The 25,495-nt window shown below is 43.8% G+C and overlaps 1 protein-coding gene across 2 annotated transcripts in view; it reads left to right on the forward strand.

Annotated features, from left to right (window-relative positions):
• The window catches only part of LOC142726232 (uncharacterized), a 63,613-nt gene that overhangs the window by 26,705 nt on the left and 11,413 nt on the right, over positions 1 to 25,495 (forward strand). For both annotated transcript variants that reach the window (XM_075849001.1, XM_075849000.1), the window contains 4 exons: positions 14,919 to 15,145; positions 15,612 to 15,779; positions 15,864 to 15,987; positions 17,729 to 17,826. In XM_075849001.1, coding sequence (XP_075705116.1) covers positions 15,068 to 15,145; positions 15,612 to 15,779; positions 15,864 to 15,987; positions 17,729 to 17,826 — 468 coding nt within the window. In that variant the 5' untranslated portion in view covers positions 14,919 to 15,067. The remainder of the gene's footprint in view (positions 1 to 14,918; positions 15,146 to 15,611; positions 15,780 to 15,863; positions 15,988 to 17,728; positions 17,827 to 25,495) is intronic.

The following is a 25,495-nucleotide window of genomic DNA, read 5'->3' on the forward strand; positions in this document are numbered from 1 at the left end:
GGAAATATAAACCCCTCACACCGCGCAATCACCGGAAATATAAACCCCCTCACACCAGAAATATAAAACCCCTAACACCGCTTAATCAGCGGAAATATAAAACCCCTCACACCGCCCAATCAACGGAAATATAAAACCCCTCACACCGTGCAATCACCGGAAATATAAAACCCCTCACACCGCGCAATCACCGGAAATAAAAAACACCTCACACCGCGCAATCACCGGAAATATAAAACCCCTCACACCGCGCAATCACAGGAAATATAAACCCCTCACACCTCGCAATTACCGGAAATATAAGCCCCCCACACCGCACAATCACCGGAAATATAAAACATTACACACCGCGCAATCACCGGAAATATAAACCCCTCACACCGCGCAATCACCGGAAATATAAAACCCCCCACACCACGCAATCACCGGAAATATAAAACCCCTCACACCGCGCAATCACCGGAAATATAAAACCCCTCACACCGCGCAATCACCGGAAATATAAAACGCCTCACACCGCGCAATCACCGGAAATATACAACCCCCCACACCGCGCAATCACCGGAAATATAAAACCCCTCACACCGCGCAATCACTGGAAATATAAACACCTCACACCGCGCAATCACCGGAAATATAAAACCCCTCACACCGCGCAATCACCGGAAATATAACCCCTCACACCGCGCAATCACCGGAAATATAAACCCCTCACACCGCGCAATCACCGGAAATATAAAACCCCCCCACACCGCGCAATCACCGGAAATATAAACCCCTCACACCGCGCAATCACCGGAAATATAAAACCCCTCACACCGCGCAATCACCGGAAATATAAAACCCCTCACACCGCGCAATCACCGGAAATATAAAACCCCTCACACCGCGCAATCACCGGAAATATAAACCCCTCACACCGCGCAATCACCGGAAATATAAACCTCTAACACCGCGCAATCACCGGAAATATAATTCCCTCATACCGCGCAATCACCGGAAATATAAAACCCCTCTCACCGCGCAATCACCGGAAATATAAAACCCCTCACACCGCGCAATCACCGGAAATATAAAACCCCTCACACCGCGCAATCACCGGAAATATAACCACCCCACACCGCGCAATCACCGGAAATATAAACCCCTCACACCGCACAATCACCGGAAATATAAACCCCTCACACCGCGCAATCACTGGAAATATAAACCCCTCACACCGCGCAATCACCGGAAATATAAAACCTCTCTCACCGCGCAATCACCGGAAATATAAAACCCCACACACCACGCAATCACCGGAAATATAAACCCCTCACACCGCGCAATCACCGGAAATATAAAACCCCTCACACCGCACAATCACCGGAAATATAAAACCCCCCACACCGCGCAATCACGGGAAATATAAAACCCTCACACCGCGCAATCACCGGAAATATAACCCCCCACACCGCGCAATCACCGGAAATATAACTCCCCCCCCACACCGCGCAATCACCGGAAATATAAACCCCTCACACCGCGCAATCACCGGAAATATAAACCCCCTCACACCGGAAATATAAAACCCCTCACACCGCGCAATCACCGGAAATATAAAACCCCTCACACCGCGCAATCACCGGAAATATAAAACCCCTCACACCGCGCAATCACCGGAAATATAAAACCCCTCACACCGCCCAATCACCGGAAATATAAAACCCCTCACACCGCGAAATCACTGGAAATCTAAAACCCCCCCCCCCACACCGCGCAATCAACGGAAATATAAAACCACTCACACCGCCCAATCACCGGAAATATAAAACCCCTCACACCGCGAAATCACCGGAAATATAAAACCCCTGACACCGTGCAATCAACGGAAATATAAAACCCCTCACACCGTGCAATCACCGGAAATATAAAACCCCTCACACCGCGCAATCACCGGAAATATAAACCCCCTCACACCGCGCAATCACCGGAAATATAAACCCCCTCACACCGCGCAATCACCGGAAATATAAACCCCTCACACCGCGCAATCACCGGAAATCTAAAACCCCTCACACCGCGCAATCACCGGAAATATAAACCCCTCACACAGCGCAATCACCGGAAATATAAACCCCCCACACCGCGCAATCACCGGAAATCTAAAACCCCTCACACCGCGCAATCACCCGAAATATTAGTAGTGATAATGGGAGATTTTAATTTCCGGGATATTAATTGGTGTCATGGTTCGGCTTCAACTGCAAAGGGGAGACATTTCCTCAACCTGTTGCAGGAAAATTTTATGGGCCAGTTTGTGGAAGACCCGACTAGAGGTGAAGCTCTGTTGGATCTGGTCATTTCTAATAATGCAGATCTTGTTGGGAATGTCAATGTTCGTGAAAACCTCGGTAACAGTGATCACAATATAGTTACATTTTACCTATACTGTAAAAAACAAACGCAGGCTGGGAGGGCAAAAACATTTAATTTTAAGAAAGCCAATTTCCCCAGGATGAGGGCTGCAATTCAGGATATAGACTGGGAAGAACTAATGTCAAATAATGGAACAAATGATAAATGGGAGATTTTCAAATCTACTTTGAGTTATTATAGTGCAAAATTTATTCCTACAGGTAATAAGTATAAACGACTCAAATTAAACCCCACATGGCTTACACCTTCTGTGAAAGGGGCAATACATGACAAAAAAAGGGCATTTAAAAAATACAAATCTGAGGGTACAGCTGTAGCCTTTGTAAAATATAAAGAGCTTAATAAAATCTGTAAAAATGTAATAAAATTAGCAAAAATACAAAATGAAAGGCAGGTGGCCAAGGATAGTAAAACAAATCCTAAAAAATTCTTCAAGCATATAAATGCAAAAAAGCCAAGGTGTGAACATGTAGGACCCCTAGATAATGGTAATGGGGAGTTGATCACAGGGGATCAAGAGAAGGCAGAGTTACTAAATGGGTTCTTTAGCTCTGTATATACAACAGAAGAAGGAGCAGCTGATGTAGCCGGTGCCAGTGCTGTTAATATATCAGTTGATATACTGAATTGGATGAATGTAGAGATGGTCCAAGCTAAATTAAATAAAATAAATGTGCACAAGGCTCCGGGACCAGATGGGTTACACCCTAGAATTCTTAAAGAGCTTAGTTCAGTTATTTCTGTCCCCCTTTTCATAATATTCAGAGAATCTCTAGTGACAGGTATAGTGCCAAGGGACTGGCGCAGGGCAAATGTGGTGCCTATTTTCAAAAAGGGCTCTAGGTCTTCCCCGGGTAATTATAGACCAGTAAGCTTAACATCCATCGTGGGGAAAATGTTTGAGGGGCTATTGAGGGACTATATACAGGATTATGTGACAATAAATAGCATTATAAGTGACAGCCAGCACGGTTTTACTAAGGACAGAAGTTGTCAAACTAACCTAATCTGTTTTTATGAAGAGGTGAGCAGAAGTCTAGACAGAGGGGCCGCTGTGGATTTAGTGTTTTTGGACTTTGCAAAGGCATTTGACACTGTCCCCCATAGACGCCTAATGGGTAAATTAAGGACTATAGGTTTAGAAAATATAGTTTGTAATTGGATTGAGAATTGGCTCAAGGACCGTATCCAGAGGGTTGTGGTCAATGATTCCTTCTCTGAATGGTCCCCGGTTATAAGTGGTGTACCCCAGGGTTCAGTGCTGGGACCACTATTATTCAACTTATTTATTAATGATATAGAGGATGGGATTAATAGCACTGTTTCTATTTTTGCAGATGACACCAAGCTATGTAATAATGTTCAGACTATGGAAGATGTTCATGAATTACAGGCAGATTTAAACAAACTAAGTGTTTGGGCGTCCACTTGGCAAATGAAGTTTAATGTAGATAAATGTAAAGTTATGCATCTTGGTACCAACAACCTGCATGCATCATATGTCCTAGGGGGAGCTACGCTGGCGGATTCACTTGTTGAGAAGGATCTGGGTGTACTTGTAAATCATAAACTCATTAACAGCATGCAGTGTCAATCAGCTGCTTCAAAGGCCAGCAGGATATTGTCGTGTATTAAAAGAGGCATGGACTCACGGAACAGGGATGTAATAATGCCACTTTACAAAGCATTAGTGAGGCCTCATCTAGAATATGCAGTTCAGTTCTGGGCTCCAGTTCATAGAAAGGATGCCCTGGAGTTGGAAAAAATACAAAGAAGAGCAACGAAGCTAATAAGGGGCATGGAGAATTTAAGTTATGAGGAAAGATTGAAAGAATTAAACCTATTTAGCCTTGAAAAAAGAAGACTAAGGGGGGACATGATTAACTTATATAAATATATTAATGGCACATACAAAAAATATGGTGAAATCCTGTTCCTTGTAAAACCCCCTCAAAAAACAAGGGGGCACTCCCTCCGTCTGGAGAAAAAAAGGTTCAAGCTGCAGAGGCGACAAGGCTTCTTTACAGTGAGAACTGTGAATCTATGGAATAGTCTACCGCAGGAGCTGGTCACAGCAGGGACAGTAGATGGCTTTAAAAAAGGGTTAGATAATTTCCTAGAACAAAAAAATATTAGCTCCTATGTGTAGAAATTTTTCCTTCCCTTTTCCCTTCCCTTGGTTGAACTTGATGGACATGTGTCTTTTTTCAGCCGTACTAACTATGTAACTATGTAATTAACCCCCCACACCGCGCAATCACCGGAAATATAAACCCCTCACACCGCGCAATCACCGGAAATATAAACCCCCTCACACCAGAAATATAAAACCCCTCACACCGCGCAATCACCGGAAATATAAAACCCCTCACACCGCGCAATCACCAGAAATATAAAACTCCTCACACCGTGCAATCAACGGAAATATAAAACCCCTCACACCGTGCAATCACCGGAAATATAAAACCCCTCACACCGCTTAATCAGCGGAAATATAAAACCCCTCACACCGCGCAATCAACGGAAATATAAAACCCCTCACACCGTGCAATCACCGGAAATATAAAACCCCTCACACCGCGCAATCACCGGAAATATAAACCCCCTCACACCGCGCAATCACCGGAAATATAAACCCCCCTCACACCGCGCAATCACCGGAAATATAAAACCCCTCACACCGCGCAATCACCGGAAATATAAACCCCTGATACCGCGCAATCACCGGAAATATAAAACCCCTCACACCGCGCAATCACCGGAAATATAAAACCCCCCACACCGCGTAATCACCGGAAATATAAACCCCCTCACACCGCGCAATCACCGGAAATATAAACCCCTCACACCGCGCAATCACCAGAAATATAAAACCCCTCACACAGCGCAGTCAACGGAAATATAAAACCTCTCACACCGCGCAATCACCGGAAATATAAAACCTCTCACACCGCGCAATCACCGGAAATATAAAACCCCTCACACCGCGCAATCACCGGAAATATAAACCCCCTCACACCGCGCAATCACCGGAAATATAAACCCCTCACACCGCGCAATCACCGGAAATATAAAACCCCTCACACCGCGCAATCACCTGAAATATAAAACCCCTCACACCGCGCAATCACCGGAAATATAAACCCCTCACACCGCGCAATCACCGGAAATATAAAACGTTCTGTCTCACAAAATGGCGACGCAAAACTGTTTTCTTTTTTGAACAAATTTTTCTTTCCTTGTCGAAGATAAATCTATAAATTTTGTGTCGTCGTAATCGTATTGAGCCGGAGAATAAAGGTAACAAGTCATTTTCACCGCATGGTGAACGCCGCAAAAACTAAACCTAAAAATCAATAGGATTCACTGCGTTTTCCTCTATTCCAGCCCACAATTGTTTCCTCTTTCCCAGCACATTATAGGGGACAATAAAGGGGTTTTCCACGATCGGACAACTGATGACCTCCACCAGATAGGTCATCGTTATATGATCTGTGGGGGTCTGACACCCGGACCCCACACCGCTCAACTCCTCCGGCTGCCTCCGGGCACCAGACGTCCATGCTGAAAGCAGATGCTCCGGTCACGGAATAGAGCGGTCGTGCTGCAGTGTTAGGCCTCATTTACACGAGCGTAATATACGCGCGTGCTTTTCACGCGTGTCGTACGCACCTATATTACTCTATGGGGCAGTGCAGACGATGCGTGAATTTTGCGCAGCGCGAGTGCGTTGCGTAAAACTCACGACATGTTCTATAATTGTGCGTTTTTCGCGCATCACGCACCCATTGAAGTCAATGGGTGCGTGAAAACCACGAAGGTCGCACGGAAGCACTTCCGTGTGAACTGCGTGATTCGCGCAAGAGCTGTCAAACTGAATGTAAACAGAAAAGCACCACGTGCTTTTCTGTTTACAAACATCCGAACGGAGTGTCTTAGACATGAGCGAACCGAACTTTACTGGGTTCGGCCGAACTCGTTTTGACCGAACCCGGCAGGAGACAGTCACTGTTCAGGGTGCTGAAAGAGTTAAACTGGTTCAGCACCCTGGACAGTGACTTCCGATTCCAATATACGTGAACGTGTAAAAAAAAAAAAAAGTTCTGACTTACCGATAACTCCCGGCTTCTTCCTCCAGTCTGACCTCCCGGGATGACAATTCAGTCCAAGTGACAGCTGCAGCCAATCACAAGCCAAGCACTGGCTGCAGCAGTCACATGGACTGCCGCGTCATCCAGGGAGGTGGGGCCAGATGTCAAGAGAGGCGCGTCACCAAGGACGCGTCACCATGGCAACGGCCGGGAAGTTCTCGGTAAGTACGAACCTCTTTTTTTTTTTTTAAACAGGTTACTCGATATGGTGATCGGAATGCACTGTCGAGGGTGCTGAAAGAGTTACTGACGATCAGTTAACTCTTTCAGCACCATGGACAGTGACTGATGTCGACTAGCCTCATCTCTATGATGGCGGCTGCGCGAAAATCACGCAGCCGCGCATCATACACGGATGACACACGGAGCTGTCAAGTACCTTTTGCGCACGCAAAACGCTGCATTTTTTGCGCGCGCAAAATGCACACGCTCGTGTAAATGAGGCCTTAAAGTGAATAGGAGCAGAGCCTTTAGTTCTGCAGAACATCCGCTGTGCAGTGGTCGGAGCCATTTGCTTCCGGCTCCAACTGCTGCATACCGTTCAAAACATCCGGCAGCCGGAGCAGCTGATCTGTTCGGGGTCCGGGTGTCGGACCCCCACCATCATATACTGATGACCTATCCAGTGGAGGTCATCCGTTGTCTGATCGTGTAAAACCCCTTTTAAAATTACTTCACGTCCAGCACAAGACCTGTTCTCATACGGCTATGTCAACGGAAAAACAAAAAAGTTCTGGCTTTTGGAAGGAGGGAGGAAAAATTTGAATTGGCTGCGTGTCCAAGGGGTTAAGTACATAAGAAGAGACAAATATTAATGAATGACAGACTGGTCCAGAAGGAGAGAGACCCTGCCCTCGTAGACTGCACTCTACAAGAGAAGGAGAGACCCTGCCCGTGTAGACTGCACTCTACAAGAGAAGGAGAGACCCTGCCCGTGTAGACTGCACTCTACAAGAGAAGGAGAGACCCTGCCCACATAGACTGCACTCTACAAGAGAAGGAGAGACGCTGCCCGCGTAGACTGCACTCTACAAGAGAAGGAGAGACCCTGCCCACATATACTGCACTCTACAAGAGAAGGAGAGACCCTGCCCGCGTAGCCTGCACTCTACAAGAGAAGGAGAGACCCTGCCCACATATACTGCCCTCTACAAGAGGAGAGACCCTGCCCGCGTAGACTGCACTCTACAAGAGAAGGAGAGACCCTGCCCACATAGACTGCACTCTACAAGAGAAGGAGAGACCCTACCCGCGTAGACTGTACTCTACAATAGGAGAGAGACCTTGCCCGCGTAGACTGCACTCTACAAGAGAAGGAGAGACCCTGCCCACATAGACTGCACTTTACAAGAGGAGAGACCCTGCCCGCGTAGACTGCACTCTACAAGAGAAGGAGAGACCCTGCCCGCGTAGACTACACTCTACAAGAGAAGGAGAGACCCTGCCCACATAGACTACACTCTACAAGAGAAGGAGAGATCCTGCCCGTGTAGACTGCACTCTACAAGAGGAGAGATCCTGCCCACATAGACTACACTCTACAAGAGAAGGAGAGACCCTGCCCTCGTAGACTACACTCTACAAGAGAAGGAGAGACCCTGCCCGTGTAGACTACACTCTACAAGAGGAGAGACCCTGCCCGTGTAGACTGCACTCTACAAGAGAAGGAGAGACCCTGCCCGTGTAGACTGCACTCTACAAGAGAAGGAGAGATCCTGCCCACATAGACTGCACTCTACAAGAGAAGGAGAGACCCTGCCCACATAGACTGCACTCTACAAGAGAAGGAGAGACCCTGCCCACATAAACTACATTCTACAAGAGAAGGAGAGACCTTGCCCACATAGACTGCACTCTACAATAGGAGAGACCCTGCCCGCATAGACACTACAAGAGGAGACAGTAGGTGAGGGTAGAAGCTGGTCATCCGGTGGAGTAGTGGCAGCCGGTTATTTTAGGGTGTAAGCTTTTCTGAGGAGGGGATGTTCAGGTTACTAGTGAAGGTTTGGATAGTGGGAGAGATCTGATGAGTTGGGCTAAAGAGGTCAGAATGTGGGGGAAGCACGGGAGAAATCTAGATGATGATGTGAGGAACAGATAAAATGAGAACAAAGAAGGTCTTGTGAGGACCGGAGATTAGGTGTGGGTAGGTATTGGGAGATTAGGGCAGAGATGTATGGAGGGGACGGGTTGTTGACAGCCTTGCATGTCATTTTTAATATGTATAACTTAATTTAGTAGGCAATGGGTGGCCAGTGACCGCAGAGGTGGAATGAGGGGACAAGGTAGATTTACCCTTGCAGCTGAGTTGAGAATGGGTAGAAGAGGTGCAATAGTCTTAGATGGGAAGCCACAGAGAAGGATGTTGGAGTAGTCTAGACAGTAGATGATGAGGGCATATATACTAGCATTTATGTCTGTTCGAGGAAAGACTGACTTCAAGAGAGTTTTTGAGGTTGAGGCAGCAAGAAGTGGTAAGCGCTTGGCTGTGCTATTTGAAATTAAGGATTATCCCAATGCAGCGGACCTGTGAGACGGGGAAATGTGTGGAGCCATTAACTGTGATTTGATAGTTCTGGTAAGGGGGTTGAGTGAAATGGGGAAAAGATGATTCCGTTTTCTCCATGCTAATCTTAAGGAAGTGGGAGGAGAAGGAGGAGATAACTGTTAGACACTCTAGATAACAGGGAGGTAACATCAAGACCAGAGGTAAATTTGACCAAAGATTTAGATGGAGAAGAGTAAGGGATCCAGAACACTGAGACCTCACGGATGCTAGGATTTTAGCTACACCCTGGTCTGATCATGACCCGATTGTGGTTCGGTTGTCAGATCTATGTGGGAGACCGCCTATCTCCTCTTGGAGATTGAATGAGTCACTACTATCGGATCAGGAGATAGTTAAAGAAATCCAAAGGGAATTGGACACATATTTTCTACTTAATAAGGCACCAGACACCTCAATTATGTCCAACTGGGCGGCTCACAAAGCAGTGATTAGGGGGAAATTCATCCAGATAGCCTCGCGTAATAAGAAACGGTTGAAGGAGGTTCTGGCGTTAAAGGAGAGGAATTTTGCGGACCTGTCTAAGAAATTTAAAACAGACCCCTCAGCAGTTATTAAAGCAAAATTAGCAGAAGCTAGAACAGAATTAAATTTATGTCTGACAAGTTGGGCGGAAAAAAGTCTGCGTTGGTCACAACATAAGTTTTTTACACAAGGGGATAAACCGGGAACATTACTCTCTAGACGCCTCACGCCCCGATTTAACACCTCAACACCACCGAAACTGCGATTGGCGGATGGATCTTTATCACAGAATCCCACAAAAGTTGTAAAGGCCTTTCAGGATTTTTATTCAGCGTTGTACTCAGCTCCACCTCAGTTTGATAAAAATAAGGCTAGGGTCTTGTTGGAAAAAACATTCCCTACTAAACTTTCCCAAGGGGATAGAGAAACACTGGATGCTGAATTTAGATTGGAGGAGGTATTGGATGTTATTAAAAATCTGAAGGCTCACAAAGCCCCGGGGCCAGATGGGTTTTCCTCAGGTTATTACAAACACTTTAGGGAGGTCCTGGCCCCGCACATGGTTGAATTGTTCAATGCTTATCGGGAGGGTAACAATTTGCCCCCTTTTTCGAATCTAGCCTATATACATCTTATCCCCAAGCCTCATAAGGATCATACAGATCAGGCTAACTATCGCCCGATATCCCTTCTTGATGTGGATCTTAAGATTATGACAAAAATTCTGGCGGTTAGATTGAATTCATTCCTAGCCACATATATACATAAGGATCAGGCGGGATTTATACCCCTCCGCCAGGCGGAAGACCAGACGAGACGGGCTGTGGACATTATCTCAGCTGTTCGTTCGGGGTGGGATGGCACTTCCGGACGTCAAAGTATGTTATTAAGCCTTGACCTCCAGAAAGCCTTTGACTCGCTATCCTGGGACTATTTGTTTTATGTCCTTGAGAGAATGGGCTTCGGTACGGGATTTTTGTCTATTCTTAAGATCTTATATTGTCTTCCTACAGCAAAAATAAATTCTAGGGGATTTATGTCGGGAGCTTTTCCAATATGCAGAGGAACGCGACAGGGGTGCCCGCTATCGCCTTCCCTGTTTGCGCTGGCTATTGAGCCATTGGCCAACCTCATACGAGATTCTCCCGACATTAGGGGGGTGAAGGTGGGAGGAGTAGAACACAAATGTGCCTTGTTTGCGGATGACATACTGCTTTTCATATCGACACCTCTCACATCATTGCCGAATCTCTTTCATATTCTTGATCAGTTTGGCAAGCTGTCTGGGCTTAAGGTCAATCACTCCAAGTCGGTGGCAATGAATCTTACATTGCCAATAGGGGTAGTGAAGCTCCTAAAAATTAACTTTGATTTTCATTGGGATGCACGTAGATTGACGTATTTGGGTATTAAATTGACACCTATCATAGAGTCCCTTTACGAGGACAATTTCCCTCCACTTTTTCAACAAATAGCTACGGATCTCACTAGATGGTCCCCTCTTAATCTTTCATGGTTTGGCCGCATTGCCTCCATCAAAATGACGATATTGCCCAGATTGCTATATTATTTTCGCACGCTCCCTATTGTGGTCCCTCAGAAGGCGCTTAGACAAATCCAAGGGCTCATCATGGGGTTTATTTGGGGTTCTAAAAGACCGAGAATACAGAGACAAACTTTATTCACCCCTAAAACGGCGGGGGGTCTGGGGGTTCCCAATATCCAACAATACTATCACGCAGCACGTCTGGCGCAATTTACAGATATGTATGCGAGACCATACTGTCCCCAGTGGACGCAAATTGAGACGGCCGCATGTACCAGTTTCCCGCTGGAAACGCTACTGTGGATGGAGTCCTCGGACAGGCCTCCGGTTCTCTCCCCTGTGCTTTCTCAGATGTTACAGCTGTGGGACTCGCTTAGAAAGAGATTCCATATTAAATCACTCCATAATCCGCTCATGACCATCACGGGTAATTCTGCCTTTCCTCCGGGTCTGCGTAGAATGGAATTCCGGTGGTGGCTCAATAAGGGGTTTTACAGGATTAAGGACTTTTTTGTAGGGGGGGACATCAGAACTCTGGATTACTTTAAGGACTCACACTCGATGCCCCCATCGGAGCATTTTAGATATATCCAGATACACCACTTCTTGTTGAACTGGAAATCCAGGAGGGGGGACATCAGCACATTGACCACTTTTGAACGGCTGTGTTGGCTTCCTGGCTTACGACATAAAATTTCCACGATATATTCCGATCTGGTTACTCTGGAAGGTAAACTCCCTTACATGACACGATGGGAACATGATCTAGGTACGGGAGTGGAATTGGAGCAGTGGCGGGAGATGGCATGTACGACCTCAAAACTATCTATCAATACATCCTTGGTGGAAGCGGGTTATAAAGTATTAATGAGATGGTATATGGTCCCTACTCGTATAGCTCGCTTTAACCCATTGGTGGATAAGCACTGCTTTAGACAATGTGGTGCGGAGGGTACACTAATGCATATTCTATGGGAGTGTCCAGTGGTTGCCACATTTTGGAACCAGGTATACCAGCTTATTAACACAGTGATCCAAGTCAAACCCCCCAGGGATGTGATTACGGCTCTGCTATGCGGTCCTATTCCCGAGGTTCGGGCCCCCGCATGTAAATTTCTCCGATATGTGTTTCAGGCAGCTAAAATAACTATTGCTAGGGCCTGGCGAACACCCACGTTGTCTATGGATATGTTGATCGCTAAGATCTCATGGATAATGGTTAATGACCGCCTAACACATCAGCTGGCGGGTACATTAGACAAATTTGATGCCATTTGGGACCCATGGAGGAACCACACATTTTCGTGAATACATAGAGATGGCTAGGAGACCCTTCTACCCTACACCTTTCCTTCCCCCCCTCCTTATCCTTCTTTTGTTTATTGTGTGTGTTTTGTTTTTCTCTCTTATATTTTTTCCTTAGAGGCCATGTTAAGGTACTCTATAAAGCAATGTGATGTCAAGATTGGTTACCTATGTTAGTAATGAAGGCATTTATATACTATATATTTGGCAGAAGTGTTGACATCATGAATGATATATAATGTGAGATTTATTGGAGACCATGTTGGTCTAATACTTTGTTTAATTGTATTATTGATATGCAAAAGTTGAGACTCTGCGAGTCTGTGTTATTATTATATTACAAAAAACTGTTTAATAAAAAACTATTGAAAACAGAACACTGAGACCCATGAGGGAGCGATAGTAAATCTTTAGTTGGTAAGGTATGAGGAGATCCAGGAGAGGGCCAAGTCTGTGATGTCAAGGGACTAGAGAATTTGTATCAGGAGGGTGTGATCGACTGTGCCGAAGGTGGTGGACAGGTCTAGAAGGAGGAGCACAGAGTAATGTAGAAGCAGAGGACAGGTCTAAAAGGAGGAGCACAGAGTAATGTAGAAGCAGAGGACAGGTCTAGAAGAAGGAGGAGCACAGAGTAATGTAGAAGCAGAGGACAGGTCTAGAAGGAGGAGCACAGAGCAATGTAGAAGCACAGGACAGGTCTTGGAGGAGGAGCACAGAGTAATGTAGAAGCAGAGGACAGGTCTAGAAGGAGGAGCACAGAGTAATGTAGAAGCAGAGGACAGGTCTAGAAAGAGGAGCACAGAGTAATGTAGAAGCAGAGGACAGGTCTAGAAGGAGGAGCACAGAGTAATGTAGAAGCAGAGGACAGGTCTAGAAGGAGGAGCACAGAGTAATGTAGAAGCAGAGGACCGGTCTAGAAGGAGGAGCACAGAGTAATGTAGAAGCAGAGGACAGGTCTAGAAGAAGGAGGAGCACAGAGTAATGTAGAAGCAGAGGACAGGTCTAGAAGGAGCACAGAATAATGTAGAAGCAGAGGACAGGTCTAGAAGGAGGAGCACAGAGCAATGTAGAAGCACAGGACAGGTCTTGGAGGAGGAGCACAGAGTAATGTAGAAGCAGAGGACAGGTCTAGAAAGAGGAGCACAGAGTAGAAGCAGAGGACAGGTCTAGAAGGAAGAGCACAGAGTAATGTAGAAGCAGAGGACAGGTCTAGAAGGAGGAGCACAGAGTAATGTAGAAGCAGAGGACAGGTCTAGAAGGAGGAGCACAGAGTAATGTAGAAGCAGAGGACAGGTCTAGAAGGAGGAGCACAGAGTAATGTAGAAGCAGAGGACAGGTCTAGAAGGAGCACAGAATAAGGAAGAAGTGGGGGAACAGGTTTAAAAGGAAAAGCACCGAGTAATGTAGACGATGGAGGACAGGTCACGCTTTACAGAAGTCTGTGTGTAAGATGTGACTGCTAAGTGATAAGATGATGCAGAGATCCTGCACACACCGCACAATACATGCTGCTTCCTCACACTAAACTACCAGGACATACACACTGTATTGGTGGGATGTTCTGCGCCTGCACACTGGTCTGGCGGGACCTTCCGCGCCTGCACACTGGTCTGGCGGGACCTTCCGCGCCTGCACACTGGTTTGGCGGGACCTTCCGCGCCTGCACACTGGTTTGGCGGGACCTTCCGCGCCTGCACACTGGTCTGGCGAGACCTTCCGCGCCTGCACACTGGTCTGGCGGGACCTTCCGCGCCTGCACACTGGTCTGGCGGGACCTTCCGCGCCTGCACACTGGTCTGGCGGGACCTTCCGCGCCTGCACACTGGTCTGGCGGGACCTTCCGCGCCTGCACACTGGTCTGGCGGGACCTTCCGCGCCTGCACACTGGTCTGGCGGGACCTTCCGCGCCTGCACACTGGTCTGGCGGGACCTTCCGCGCCTGCACACTTGACAGCCGGTTTCTATTAACCATGGTTAGTATCTGTCTTTCAGATGTGAATAAAGTTACTATCAGGTAAAATAATCTACAAGGAAAAGGGGAATACTATAATAATTAAGAATTTTAGATGTCTCTGAAGATCCAGGATCTCTGAGGTAACTTCTAATATCTGTAAAAACGTATATTAGGGGTGTATTCATTCATAAAGGGCATCTGTCACACTGACCACCCGTCTGATCTGTTGGCAGCAGATTATATAGCAGGAGGACCTGAGCAGATTGCGTCTCTCCATTCACTTCTATAGGAGTTACAGGAACCGCCTAACAAGGCCACCCAGAGGTGGAGCCGCATCTATCAGACATTTCTGGCATATCCCGGGGGGAAATGTCCGTGCTGGGAATACCCCTTTATTCCATGTGATGACGGCTCTGAGAAGATGTTTCTCTCAATGATGAATAAGTGAGGTTCTGTATGTCACACATGATGTTGTCCCCTGTATGATTTCCATCTTCTCCTTTCTTCATAAAGACGTCTGCAGTACTAGATCCTCCAGTTCCTCCAGTTTTCTCATCTTCTCCTTTCTTCATAAAGACGTCTGCAGTACTAGATCCTCCAGTTCCTCCAGTTTTCTCATCTTCTCCTCCACAACGTTCCTTCCCCTGAATGACCCACCAAGAATGGACAAGGACAGGAATGAGATGAGCAGAAGAATATTAGACTTCACCTTGGAGATCATCTACCTGTTGAGCGGAGAGGTAAACTTTTCTACATTATAGAACAAGTCACACATAGGGAAGGGACAATACATAATAGGAAGAATCCAGTGTCCTGTATAACAACGTCCAGACCTTCCAAGTGACGTCAAGAAGCTGCAGGTCAGCCACCAATATGGTCAGTTATGTGTCATGTCACCAATGCAGCAATAGTAATGTTGTAGAGCAATGATAATGACCAGGAACCAGGAGGATCAGGATGACCTCTATATAGAAACATAGGAGATGACGGCAGGAGGAGAGCACATGGTCCATCTAGTCCCCCCAATATTATTTCCTTTTTAGTTTTGGCCTCGTTCTATTTTCTCAATGTCTTTTTGTAGGTGAGGTCTCCAGTATTACACATGTGGGGTCACTAGAGGTCTATACAGCGGGGTCACAATCTCCCTCTTTCTACTGAGGGGGGAATACTGTGTTCAGTTCTCTAAGTGTCTCTCTCCATACACAGGAGTACACAATAGTGAAGAAGACATCGGGTGACTGTACGACTCCCATCATCCATGAGTCAGGAGGATGGAGCAGTAGTCCCATCACAGAGCCTCCCCCTCACTCCCGGATACATGAGAAGAAGATCTTAGAACTGATCTACAAGATGACGGAGCTGCTGACTGGAGAGGTGACACTGCTGGGAATGCTGGGAAATTCTCCAGTAACAGCACTGGAGGTGTCTGGGTAATGACTGTATCATTGTGTGTGTCAGGTTCCTATAAGGTGTCAGGATGTCACTGTCTATCTCTCCATGGAGGAGTGGGAGTATCTAGAAGGACACAAGGATCGGTACGAGGAGGTCATGATGGAGGACTACCGGCCGCGCACATCACAAGGTGAGAAGAGACAGATCTATACTGGCATTACTGTGGGCACAGGCTGGACTGGCGGTCATGTTGAGGCCTTAATACCGTCATGTGCAGTACATATACACGTGTGTACAATGACATGTAATGTAGGAGCTCCACAATTTCGGCTCCTTTTACATCACATTAGATCCCTGTGTTTCGTGCTGCCGGCTGCCCATAACTCTGCATTACAGGTCACATTACATTGTACAGCGCTGGCGGCCGTTCTGGATACAGGAGCCATGAAGACGGGCAGGACGCGCTGTCTCCTAATGCAGAGTTATGGGCAGCCGGCAGCGAGGACTATGGGCAGTCGTGCTGTAGTCAGAAGTAAACCTGGTAATACAAGTCATGTAGAAAGACGATTATCGGCACACTCCGGCAGTATAATAGTTTCCTATATAATGTCAGTATAATCGGAGGTTCTCTTTAATATTACACGTTATGGGCACTAGATTCTGGAGATGGGACGCTGATCCAGGGATTTATTCTGATTTCCAGATTTGGAGTCGGGGAGGAGTTTTCCCCTAATGAGACAATTATCATCCACCTCATGGGGTTTTATCTTCCTCTGGATCAACACGGTCGGATTATAGGTTGGTCTTGATGGACTTGTGTCTTTCTTCATCCTTAGTAACTGTAACACAGAATGTATGAAGCTAAATTTACCACGAATATAAAGTACAACGTGTTCCGAAAAAACAATCTCACAATGTCTTGGATAAGTAAAATCTTATTCCCACTTCTGATACGTCTCCACATGGCGTAAACACGGCGGAACGTCCAAAACTCATTTTTGGCGCGACGTGTAGATGAGATTTGTTAAAATCTCACCCTCATTGCTACTACTGTAATACGCTGCAGATTTTCTCGCAATTAAATACTTTGCAGAAAATCTGCATCTTATCAGCCCCGTGTGCACATACCCTTAAAGTAACACGTCAGATTTGAGAAATGGTTCTTATAAACAGGTCAAAAATAGGCCATGGATTCCACTCCCAGAGGAGTCCCTGACATCACTGTCCATATATGGACAGAGACGTCAGGGGCTCCCTCTAGAAGCACAATTTCCAGCCAAGTTGACGGCAACGCTCTGGCAAATGATTCCGCTCCTAGAGGGAGCTTCAGTGGCGCTATCTACAGGGGATGAGGTGCTATCTGCAGGGGTTTGGCATAAGTTTGATTAAACTAAGGGGGAGATGTGCCGGCACTTGTGGAGAGAGCCGGCGGACAGGAAAGTACAACCCTGTTCCATTCTGCCAATATTTATTTATGTGACACCTGCCCAGGGCATCAGGAGTTGGAAAGTATATAGCCATGTCGTGAAGGGGTTAATTAATATGTATAGAAAATATTGCCTACAGAGGTGTACACAGCCTTTAAGAGGCTAATAAGCAAGTGACACCCAGACCATTTTTGGTTGCAGGTAACTAAATAGAGGCGTCCTGTGTCCCGCCACTTTCATGTGTATCCGCGTCCACAGAGGGCAGATACAGGTAAATACTATGGTGGAGCAGGGAGCCAGTTACGCCCCGCCGTTCGCTCTGGTAGGGCACAGTCTCCTTTAGGCCGGCGGCTTACAAGGTGCAGGAACATCGACACCGGTAGTGAGGACCTCAACATTGTAATTCCGGCTCTGATCAGTAAACATAGAAGTGTAGAGAGAAGTGTCTGATATATAGACAGATATACAGTAGTCATGTATTCAGTCCCTGTGTGTTTCCTACAGATGGATCCAGTAGGAGAAATCCACCAGAGAGATGTCCCAGTCCTCTGTATTCCCAGGACTGTCCAGAGGAAAATCCCAATGTGCCAGAGAATCATCAGGTAGATGAAGCTGAGCCGTATACCAGGTCTATATAGGGGGGTGCGGAGCTTTTCGGTCCTGCAGTCATTAGGGATGTCACGATACCAGAATTTGGACTCCGATACCGATACTTCGTGTAGTATTGCGATTTTGATACCAAAACGATACTTTACCAACAGTAATAAAAAATAATAAAAAAAGTTCTTCTGTTTTCTGATGTGAGACGCGAGGCGTGATGATGAATGTAACCTCCATGTACCTCATTAATAGTAATTAACCCCATCATGTTTCTCCGTCATAATGGGTTAATGTGTGAGGTACATGATGGGGTTAATTACTATTACTGAGGTACATGGAGGTTAAATTCATCATCGCGCCTCGCGTCTCACAATAAGTGATAGAAATATATACTGATAGTACACAGGCATATATCTATATACTGATAGTACACAGGCATATATCTATATACTGATAACACACAGGCATATATCTATATACTGATAGTACACAGGCATATATCTATATACTGATAGTACACAGGCATATATCTATATACTGATAGTACACAGGCATATATCTATACACTGATAGTACACAGGCATATATCTATATACTGATAGTACACAGGCATATATCTATATACTGATAGCACACAGGCATATATCTATATACTGATAGTACACAGGCATACATCTATATACTGATCGCACACAGGCATATATCTATATACTGATAGTACACAGCAATATATCTATACACTGATAGCACACAGGCATATATCTATATACTGATAGTACACAGGCATATATCTATATACTGATAGTACACAGGCATATATCTATACACTGATAGTACACAGGCATATATCTATATACTGATAGTACACAGGCATATATCTATACACTGATAGTACACAGGCATACATCTATATACTGATAGTACACAGGCATATATCTATATACTGATAGTACACAGGCATATATCTATACACTGATAGTACACAGGCATACATCTATATACTGATCGCACACAGGCATATATCTATATACTGATAGTACACAGCAATATATCTATATACTGATAGTACACAGGCATATATCTATATACTGATAGTACACAGCAATATATCTATATACTGATAGTACACAGGCATATATCTATATACTGATAGTACACAGGCATATATCTATATACTGATAGTACACAGGCATATATCTATATACTGATAGTACACAGGCATATATCTATATACTGATAGCACACAGGCATATATCTATATACTGATAGTACACAGGCATATATCTATACACTGATAGTACACAGGCATATATCTATACACTGATAGCACAGAGGCATATATCTATATACTGATAGCACACAGGCATATATCTATATACTGATAGCACACAGGCATATATCTATATACTGATAGTACACAGGCATATATCTATACACTGATAGTACACAGGCATATATCTATACACTGATAGTACACAGGCATATATCTATACACTGATAGTACACAGGCATATATCTATATACTGATAGTACACAGGCATATATCTATACACTGATAGTACACAGGCATATATCTATACACTGATAGTACACAGGCATATATCTATACACTGATAGTACACAGGCATATATCTATATACTGATAGCACACAGGCATATATCTATATACTGATAGTACACAGGCCTATATCTATATACTGATAGTACACAGGCATATATCTATATACTGATAGTACACAGGCATATATCTATACACTGATAGTACACAGGCATATATCTATATACTGATAGTACACAGGCATATATCTATATACTGATAGCACACAGGCATATATCTATACACTGATAGTACACAGGCATATATCTATATACTGATAGCACACAGGCATATATCTATATACTGATAGTACACAGGCATATATATATATACTGATAGTACACAGGCATATGTCTATACACTGATAGTACACAGGCATATATCTATATACTGATAGTACACAGGCATATATCTATATACTGATAGTACACAGGCATATATATATATATATATACTGATAGTACACAGGCATATATCTATACACTGATAGCACACAGGCATATATCTATATACTGAAAGTACACAGGCATATATCTATATACTGAAAGTACACAGGCATATATCTATATACTGATAGTACAGAGGCATATATCTATATACTGATAGTACACAGGCATATATCTATACACTGATAGTACACAGGCATATATCTATATACTGATAGCACACAGGCATATATCCATATACTGATAGTACACAGGCATATATCTATATACTGAAAGTACACAGGCATATATCTATATACTGATAGTACACAGGCATATATCTATACACTGATAGTACACAGGCATATATCTATATACTGATAGTACACAGGCATATATCTATATACTGATAGTACACAGGCATATATATATATACTGATAGTACACAGGCATATATCTATACACTGATAGTACACAGGCATATATCTATATACTGATAGTACACAGGCATATATCTATATACTGATAGTACACAGGCATATATATATATATATATATACTGATAGTACACAGGCATATATCTATACACTGATAGCACACAGGCATATATCTATATACTGATAGTACACAGGCATATATCTATACACTGATAGTACACAGGCATATATCTATATACTGAAAGTACACAGGCATATATCTATATACTGATAGTACAGAGGCATATATCTATATACTGATAGTACACAGGCATATATCTATACACTGATAGTACACAGGCATATATCTATATACTGATAGCACACAGGCATATATCCATATACTGATAGTACACAGGCATATATCTATATACTGATAGCACACAGGCATATATCTATATACTGATAGTACACAGCCATATATCTATATACTGATAGTACACAGGCATATATCTATACACTGATAGTACACAGGCATATATCTATATACTGATAGTACACAGGCATATATCTATATACTGATAGTACACAGGCATATATCTATATACTGATAGCACACAGGCATATATCTATATACTGATAGTACACAGGCATATATCTATATACTGATAGTACACAGGCATATATCTATATACTGATAGCACACAGGCATATATCTATATACTGATAGCACACGGGCATATATCTATACTGATAGCACACGGGCATATATCTATATACTGATAGTACACAGGCATATATCTATATACTGATAGTACACAGGCATATATCTATATACTGATAGTACATAGTTTGTACGGTTGAAAAAAGACACATGTCCATCATATATCTATATATCTATATACTGATAGTACACAGGCATATATCTATATACTGATAGCACACAGGCATATATCTATATACTGATAGTACACAGGCAGATATCTATATACTGATAGTACACAGGCATATATCTATATACTGATAGTACACAGGCATATATCTATATACTGATAGTACACAGGCATATATCTATATACTGATAGTACACAGGCATATATCTATATACTGATAGTACACAGGCATATATCTATATACTGATAGCACACAGGCATATATCTATATACTGATAGTACACTGGCATATATCTATATACTGATAGTACACAGGCATATATCTATATACTGATAGTACACAGGCATATATCTATATACTGATAGTACACAGGCATATATCTATACACTGATAGTACACAGGCATATATCTATACACTGATAGTACACAGGCATACAGCTATACACTGATAGTACACAGGCATATATCTATATACTGATAGCACACAGGCATATATCTATATACTGATAGCACACAGGCATATATCTATATACTGATAGTACACAGGCACATATCTATATACTGATAGTACACAGGCATATATCTATATACTGATATCACACAGGCATATATCTATATACTGATAGTACACAGGCATATATCTATATACTGATAGTACACAGGCATATATCTATATACTGATAGCACACAGGCATATATCTATATACTGATAGTACACAGGCATATATCTATATACTGATAGTACACAGGCATATATCTATATACTGATAGTACACAGGCACATATCTATATACTGATAGTACACAGGCACATATCTATATACTGATAGTACACAGGCATATATCTATACACTGATAGTACACAGGCATATATCTATATACTGATAGTACACAGGCATATATCTATATACTGATAGTACACAGGCATATATCTATACACTGATAATACACAGCCATATATCTATATACTGATAGTACACAGGCATATATCTATATACTGATAGTACACAGGCATATATCTATACACTGATAGTACACAGGCATATATCTATATACTGATAGTACACAGCCATATATCTATATACTGATAGTACACAGGCATATATCTATACACTGATAGTACACAGGCATATATCTATATACTGATAGTACACAGGAATATATCTACCGTATATATCGGCGTACAAGACGACTTTTTACACCCTTAAAAAAATGTCAAAAGTGTGGGGTCGTCTTATATGCCGGATATTGTCTACATTAGGGATGCACGTTGCAGCCGCACAGCTCAGTATAGTGACACATGAATGTATGGGAGCGCGGCTGCGGCTGTGTAATTCAGCCACAGCCCCGCTCCTGAGTCATGTTAAGTTCGCGGGGTCAGGATGATGCAATGCGGCCAGCGCTGCACTAATGAGCGGCGGCACTGGAGACAGAACATGGCGGGCGCGCTACAAAACACCTCCATGTTCTGTCTTCAGTGCCTGAACTGCCGCTCATTAGTGCAGCGCCGGCCGCATCACCTCATGCTGACCGCGCGCGCACTTCCTGTCAGGAGCGGGGCAATGGCTGTATTACACAGCCGCAGCCCCGCGCTATAACGGCGGAGATCAGAGAAACCGCTCATCTCCGCCGTTATTCCCCTGAATGCTGCGATCACAGCTGACTGCAGCATTCAGGGGAAAGTGAGAAGGGGGGATGCCCCTGGATCGCGTCACAGGGAATTCCTGTGACGCGATCGAGGGCCATACCATATATGGGCAGACAGCCCAGGGTCTATTGACGGACCCCAGGGCTGTCTTACCATATTTCATGTTGTTAGGACATACCCAAGTATGTCCTAACAACTGCCTGTGTATTATCCGTCCACAGGTTAATGTACTGGCACATATCTGATATATGTCAGTACATTAAAGTTTAAAAATAAAGTAAAAACAAAGTATTGTTAAATTGTAAAAAAAATAAATACACCTTCACCTTTTTTACAATAAACATTAAAATAAGTCTCAATACATAAAATACACACATTCAGTAATGGCGCGGACAACAATGTTTTTGCATCATTTATGATGTGTACGCTGTAAAAAAATGAAATAAACACGGCTTTCATTCACTTATTAATGTGAGGCGCGAGGTGCGATGAATTTACCCTCCATGTTCCTCACATTAATAGTAATTAACCCCATCATGTACCTCGCACATTAACCCAATATGACTGAGAAACATGATGGGATTAATTACTATTAATGTGAGGTGCGTTCAAAATTCATCACACGTCGCGCCTCACATCAGAAAACGGAAGAATATTTTTTTTATTACTGTTGGCAAAAGTATCGAAATTGGTATCGAAATCGCAATACTAAACGAAGTATCGGTATCGAAGTCCAAATTCTGGTATCGTGACATCCCTAGTCTACATATTGTCTACACACAGGTTGTGTGTTACCTTGTGAGCCTGCAGTCCGGTACACAGGCTCCCGGGATTCACGGAATCCGCCACGGATCTGAGGGAAGCCGGTATTAGCCGCCAGGGAACATCTCTGTAAGATCCTCTGGCCCGCCCTTTCCTCTCATTCCCTGCCTCTCAGATCTCGAGCGATGAAGCAGCCTATCTGCGCATGCGCGAGTTCAAAGAGACAGAGAGTCCTGGGTCCTGCCGCCGATGGCCATAGTGAAGCGCTCCTGCACGAAATGGTGAGTATATCTTAAATTCTATATTTTAAGGGTAAAAGTTGGGGGTCGTCTTATACGCCCAGTCGTCTTATACGCCGACATATACGGTATATACTGATAGTACACAGGCATATATCTATATACTGATAGTACACAGACATATATCTATATACTGATAGTACACAGGCATATATCTATATACTGATAGCACACAGGCATATATCTATATACTGATAGTGCACAGGCATATATCTATACACTGATAGTACACAGGCATATATCTATATACTGATAGCACACAGGCATATATCTATATACTGATAGTACACAGCCATATATCTATATACTGATAGCACACAGGCATATATCTATACACTGATAGTACACAGGCATATATCTATATACTGATAGTACACAGGCATATATCTATACACTGATAGCACACAGGCATATATCTATATACTGATAGTACACAGGCATATATCTATATACTGATAGTACACAGACATATATCTATATACTGATAGTACACAGGCATATATCTATATACTGATAGCACACAGGCATATATCTATATACTGATAGTACACAGGCATATATCTATATACTGATAGTACACAGGCGTATATCTATATACTGATAGTACACAGGCATATATCTATATACTGATAGTACACAGGCATATATCTATATACTGATAGTACACTGGCATATATCTATATACTGATAGTACACTGGCATATATCTATATACTGATAGTACACAGGCATATATCTATATACTGATAGTACACAGGCATATATCTATATACTGATAGTACACAGGCATATATCTATATACTGATAGTACACAGGCATATATCTATATACTGATAGTACACAGGCATATATCTATATACTGATAGTACACAGGCATATATCTATATATTGATAGTACACAGGCATATATCTATATACTGATAGTACACAGACATATATCTATATACTGATAGTACACAGGCATATATCTATACACTGATAGTACACAGGCATATATCTATATACTGATAGTACACAGGCATATATCTATATACTGATAGTACACAGGCATAGATCTATATACTGATAGTACACAGGCATATATCTATATACTGATAGTACACAGGCATACAGCTATTCACTGATAGTACACAGGCATATATCTATATACCAGTATATTAGCCTGTGTACGGATAGTACAGAGGCACCTGTTAGGACATACCTCAATATGCCCTAACAACAGGAAATATGGTAGGACAGCCCTGGGGTCCTTCAATGGACCCTGGGCTGTCTGCCCATATATGGTATGTCCCTCAATCGCGTCACAGGGATTCCTGCGATGCGATCCAAGGGGCATCTCCCTTTCTCCTGAATGCTGCAGTCCGCTGTGATCGCAGCATTCAGGGGAATAGCGGCGGAGATGAGAGGTTTCTCTGATCTCCGCCGTTATAGAGCGGGGCTGCTGATGCGTAATACAACCATTGCCCCGCTCCTGACATAAGTGAGAGCGCTGTCAGCATGAGGTGATGCGGCCGGCGCTGCACTATAATAAGCGGCGGTGCAGGCACTGAAGACAGAACATGGGGGTGTTTTGCAGCGTGCCCGCCATGTTCTGTCTTCAGTGCCGGCAATCATTAGTGCAGCGCTGGCCGC

Source organism: Rhinoderma darwinii, unplaced genomic scaffold (genome assembly GCF_050947455.1).
Source record: "Rhinoderma darwinii isolate aRhiDar2 unplaced genomic scaffold, aRhiDar2.hap1 Scaffold_612, whole genome shotgun sequence".
In the NCBI taxonomy this organism is placed as follows: Eukaryota; Metazoa; Chordata; class Amphibia; order Anura; family Rhinodermatidae; genus Rhinoderma; species Rhinoderma darwinii.